The sequence below is a fragment of the Echinops telfairi genome, unplaced genomic scaffold, assembly GCF_000313985.2.
Source record: "Echinops telfairi isolate 266 unplaced genomic scaffold, ASM31398v2 ScPeMD7_8;HRSCAF=38, whole genome shotgun sequence".
In the NCBI taxonomy this organism is placed as follows: Eukaryota; Metazoa; Chordata; class Mammalia; order Afrosoricida; family Tenrecidae; genus Echinops; species Echinops telfairi.
Window position 1 is genome coordinate 1895033 of NW_022103905.1, and position 5428 is coordinate 1900460.

At 41.9% G+C, this 5428-nt stretch overlaps 1 protein-coding gene across 1 annotated transcript in view; it reads right to left on the reverse strand.

Moving 5' to 3' along the window:
* CATSPER2 (cation channel sperm associated 2) overlaps positions 1-5351 on the reverse strand; it is a 25089-nt gene extending 19738 nt beyond the window's left edge. Inside the window, exons 1-4 of the mRNA XM_045286520.1 lie at positions 5311-5351; positions 4360-4506; positions 2038-2211; positions 1790-1858 (exon numbers count right to left, since the gene is read on the reverse strand). Coding sequence (XP_045142455.1) covers positions 1790-1858; positions 2038-2211; positions 4360-4504 — 388 coding nt within the window. The 5' untranslated portion in view covers positions 4505-4506; positions 5311-5351. The remainder of the gene's footprint in view (positions 1-1789; positions 1859-2037; positions 2212-4359; positions 4507-5310) is intronic.
* Between the last annotated feature and the right edge of the window lie 77 nt (positions 5352-5428).

Consider the following 5428-nt stretch of genomic DNA (forward strand, 5'->3'; position numbering starts at 1 on the left):
TTTATCACTAATTATAAGATGCATCCTGATATCAGAGATATTAGAATGTGAAAAACTTTCCACTGTAGAATTAGAGTGATAGTTTATGTAAAAATGAAAACTTCTATAAGAAACACATCGTCTGAGGAAGCATAGAAGTAAAGCATTCCAGTGGCTTTAAAGAGAGGTTTTCTTATTCTTATTCTTGCAAGGGTTGAATCATGGGGGTGGGTCTTTTGTCTTGATCCATTTCAGAGTCAGGATGGCTGTAAAGGCCATAGCAGCGGAATCTCGGTTTGACTTTCACGTCTATTTTGAGCTCAATAGTCTTTTTCCTCTAGAGTTTGGTATACCTACTAGTGTGAGTTAAAAAGTATTGCTATAAAATCATAGAAGACTTCATTAAACAAAAACATCAAAAATGTGAATTGTTTCTTGACGTAGCCTCCACTAAGTCTGAACACTTCTACAGGCGCGGTTTCCATCTCTCTAACCCTTCCTCAAATAATTCTGTATTCTTTGATTTATACCACATCAAAATAGTAATTTGAGCATTCTCAAGGGACTCAAATGTTCTTTGAATGTGGGGACTAGAAGTGTCAAGGGGCAAGGCCAGGCTGTCTGGTGGATGGGGGAAGGTATCGTAAGGAAATATTCATAAAACAGCCCTTGAAGAGGGGCAGGTGCACTGTCCTGATGTGAAAAATTTTCCTCGGCACAACTCTCCTGGCCTTTTCACGCCAATGCAGTTTTCAGCTTTCTTAACATTTCTTCCTAATACCCACCCCCGCCTCAATGGTCCAGTGTCTTTTGAGAAAACCTATCAAAATTATCCTTTGGGAATCCTGAAAAATAGTTGCCATGCTTTTCTGAACTGACCTCTCTGCCCTGACCTTAACTGGACTAGCAGATCCCCTTGGATGCCCTTGTTTTGACTGGACCTTTTTTGGATGGTACCCTGACAAGATTAAGACAGTGAGAGTTTGTCTGGAGCCATCCACTGACCAGAGACATGTTTAACCATGTTTTGTTTGGAATTAAATCATGCATGAATGAACTAGAATCCTATCACAATATTTTTTACTCACCTCATACATCTATTAAGTATGTAAAAAAGTTGAAGAGGGTTAAAAAATAGTGAGTTAAATAATAGTAATTAGTAAATGCAAGCAAGGCTGTAGGGAGTTATAGAATCTATTTGCTTTACAAAACAAAACTCAATTTTATGCAGACAAGAAAAGGAAAATTTTAAATGAAAGCTAATAATAGGGAATCAAATGATTTCTTATTATAACTCAGTATGCTTCCATGAATCTGCTCCTTGTTTCTACAGTCTTTTGAAAATACTTCTCATATCATGGCCTTATATTTTCCTTCCATTCTCAAGGTCTGTTGTGGGTCTGGGGTACAGCGATTCTTAAAATAATAATTGTTTGCCACAAGGTCAAGAGTTTGAACACACTAGCAACTCCATGGAGCGACTGGTGGCTAGCAGCCCAATATACCATTCTCTCTAAATCCAAAAACCAAGCCCACAGTGACTGAGGTTATAAATCTTTATGGGATAAAACAGACTCAACTTTTTCCCAGGGAGTGGCTAGTGGATTTGAACTGTTGCCCAGTGCTTACCCAAAATCATCACCAGGACAAAAGCTCTCCAAACATTCCTAGGTCTTATCATTTGCACAAATCCTACTTAAAGGGCTTAACATAATTGTCCTTATCACAATACAAATGACATTGTAAAAACTAAAATGGTCAATTTATAAGAAAAATTACTCCACCCACTTCTTTTAGTGTCAGTTCTCACCTATTTCAACCATCAGCACAATCGTATTTAGAAAGATGAGAAAGATGATAAAATTTGTAAAAAGAGGACCTGTATTCTTTTAAGGAAACAGAATGGAGTCATCACTGATTTATATAGTTGAAATAACAAGGGGGAAATAGCAGTAAAAATGAGAAAAAATGGCACTTGGGGAAAGAAAAAATAAATTAACTAGATAGATAATGAAACATGTACGGCCATGGGACAAAAACGACAGGTAGGAAGGATACGCTCAAGGACCCATCCGGCCCATAAAGAAAGCGGTGGAGTTTGACTGCAGCGCACCGGAAGCCTGGACAGCAGCCTCCTGGCAGGTGTAATCTGTTCTGTATGACGAGGCTTTATGGAGAGGCGCACCAGCTGGTGTTGATCTCCCAACATAAGTTTCTTCTGATGGGAAGGGTCTGCAACAAACATTACAAAGAACAGTGGGTAAATCTAAAGCGAAGTCTTTGGGGGATATGAAAAGCAGATAGGGTTGGAGACAGGGATTTTAAAAAAATAAAAGAAAATAAATAAATAAAAGCAGCCTTGTTATCAGACAGAGAGCATTGTATATTCGATTATGGCAGATATAGGTAGGTTAAAGTATTATCATTTGATCTCCCTTTTGACCCATTTAAAAGTTGGTTCAGTAAAAGGAAAAAGAAAAGAAAAAAAGCAAAGGGGAAACACACATGAATTAACCTCCAGTGAGTTCTCTCTGACCATAAAACTAGGGATGTGCACAGCCTTGCTATCATGCAGAATGCATGAGAAAGTATATTGTTGTAGATGCAGTTAGGTTAAAATTTAACTTTCGACTCATTTTAAATTTGTTCTAGTTTTTACTATTTTACTATTTTCTACTTTCTTTTCAATTGAGGTTTTCATGTTTTACTTCATTATTGGTGTCAGGCTTGTTTTGTTTTTTGAATTTTTAAAATATGAAAGCCAGGATGTATAAATATATAGAGACAGTAACTGAATTAACAGCTTCTTGGTAGTATGGCAGGAGGGCTTGGGGGAATGGAGAGTTAACGACAATGAAGAAAATGTTATAAAACTGATTGTGGTAATGACTGTACAACTCTTCTTGATATATTGTATGCTATGTGGATCATGTGCCAATAAAACGGTTTTAGTAACGAAATAAAACAAAAAAACGTGTTGCCTTTCAGTATATTATGGTTCATGGCAAGCCCAGATATAACAGAGCAGAATTGTGCTCCACAGTTCTGATACTCTACAAGCACATCACCCAGTCTTTCCTTCAATGTGTCTACGGATGGGCTTCAACTTTTTGGTCAGCCACAGAGTTAGGTCACTCTGGAATTCCAGGGAGCCACACTACTGCTCAGTTAATGGGCCACCTAAGGAGTAGCCTGGCTGCAGCTCCTCAAAACTTGGAGGGAGAGCGAATGTACTGGCATTGACCAACACTGCCCAGGCCCAAACAGAAAAGCAGCAGGTTCAACTCTCAAAGTTTCAGGTGTCTTTGGTAGGATTTTCCCCACGTAAGCCAAGGCTGATAGCTATCCTACACCTAACAGGGAGTGACAAAGGTTCTATCTCCTGGATTCAAGGGATTTTATTTATGAAACCCTTGATTGATTAAGTTTGGCATAATTTCCAAACCAGTAACCACACTAACCTTCCTAATTTTCCACCCTTAGATTTGTCTCTCTGCTCCCTCCTCTTCAGAGCAGCGGTTCTCAACCTGTGGGTCCCAACCCCTTTGAGGGGCTAAAGACCCTTTCACAGGGGGCCGCCTAAGACCATCAGTAAACACCTATTAAAAATTAAAAAAACCACACCTATTTCTGATGGTCTTAGGAACTGAGACACAGCTCCTCTATCCATCTCCAGGCGGGTCCGCCCACATGCAGATACACCCACATCAGAGCACCTGGCGTGAAGCCCGTTACCCATGCCACACCATGCTTCAAGACAAATCTTCATTGATTTGTCGTTAGAAATACATATTTCACAATATAGAATTACATATTGTTTTTGTGATGAATCACTATGCTTTCATTATGTTCAATTTGCAAAGATGAAAATATATCCTGCCTATCAGACATTTACATGATGATTCATAATAGTAGCCAAATGACCATTATGAAGTAGCAACAAAAATAATTTATGATTACAAGGATCTACATATAACTCCTCCCTGGGGGATGGACAAAAGAAAAGGGAGACGTAGGACAGTGTAAGATATGTCAAAATAATAATAATTTATAAATTATCAAGGGTTCATGAGGGAAGGGGACCGGGGAGGGAGGGGGAAAATGAGGAACTGATACCAAAGGCTCAAGCAGAAAGCAAATGTTTTGAGGATGAGGGCAACAAATGTACAAATGTGCTTTACACAATGGATGCATATATGGATTGTGATAAGAGTTGTACAAGCCCCCAATAAAGTGATTTTTTTTTTAAAAAGAAAATAATTTATGGTTGGGGGTCACTGTCTGGAAGGGTGGCGGCCTGAGGAAGGTTGAGAACCACTGCTCTAGAGCGTTTGGGATCGGAATCTTAAAGTTGGCCTGGTGACGAAAAGAGCTGCTGACCAAGTAATTCCCGGATAGTATGCCGCGGAACCGCTAGACTCAAGCCTTGCAAATGCTCGATGAGTGAGAAGGTGTCGATAAGCCGAGACCGAATGGCATCTGCACGGGGCAAATGCATAGACTCTTCTGGGTGATAAGTGGCCATGTCTGTCAAGAAAATGGAGAATTCTTAAGAGTTGTACCATGGATTCCCAAACCCAAACCCATTACATCGCGACCATACAAGGCAGAGTAGAACTGCCCTTCAGTGTTTGCTGGACCATGAACCTTTCAGGATCAGTCTCATCTTATCTCAGCACAACTGGTGGAATCAAACTGCTGAGCTTGCAGTTAGCCGCCCATCTCAAGACCCACGACTCCACCAGGGCTCCTTGTACCAAGGACCAGAGAAGGTTTTTCCCCCACTCCACCTCTGCTCTTGGCTCTGAAGAGATGTTAGTGACCTCCAGTCGATTTTGACACAGAGAAGACCCCATAGGATAGAACTGCCCCCTATAGGGTTTTCTTGGCTGTATTCTCTAAGAGAGGAGCCTGGTCCGGGGTTAAAGCGCTGGGTTTGGGGGTTGAAAGGCCCCTTGTTGTTAGCAGCTGGGTGCTTCACCCTTGCAGCACCAAGGCTCCTATATCTCGGAATTTTGAGCAATTAGGAAGAACAAATGGAAGGTTTTCTAAACAGTAAACAGCAGTGCATGGTCAGGCACCTGGGTTGTCAGGCGTCATTCTTAATTAAAAACTGGAAATCCTCAGCCCTAGGTGGGAACCCCAGGGCTGGACAAAGGAATCGGGGCTCTAAGCTGAACTGAGGTGGGATGGTGGACGGGCTTAGGGCTGGCATACAAGTTAACGGCAACTAGGCAAAACCGCCTGAAGGCATGGTTGACCTTTTGAAGACGTGTCCCTGGCCAAGTGCATTGGGCCCCGCTCCCTTCCATGCTCCTCGCGGGGCCTCACCTCCGCCCCGACTCTCGTCCGCCCCCTCAGCTCTGACTTTGCTCCTCCGCCTGCGGCTCTAGCGCTCCCCAGCTCCCTTCGCCACCCTCCGGAAGAACCCACGGCTAGCCCCCGCCGG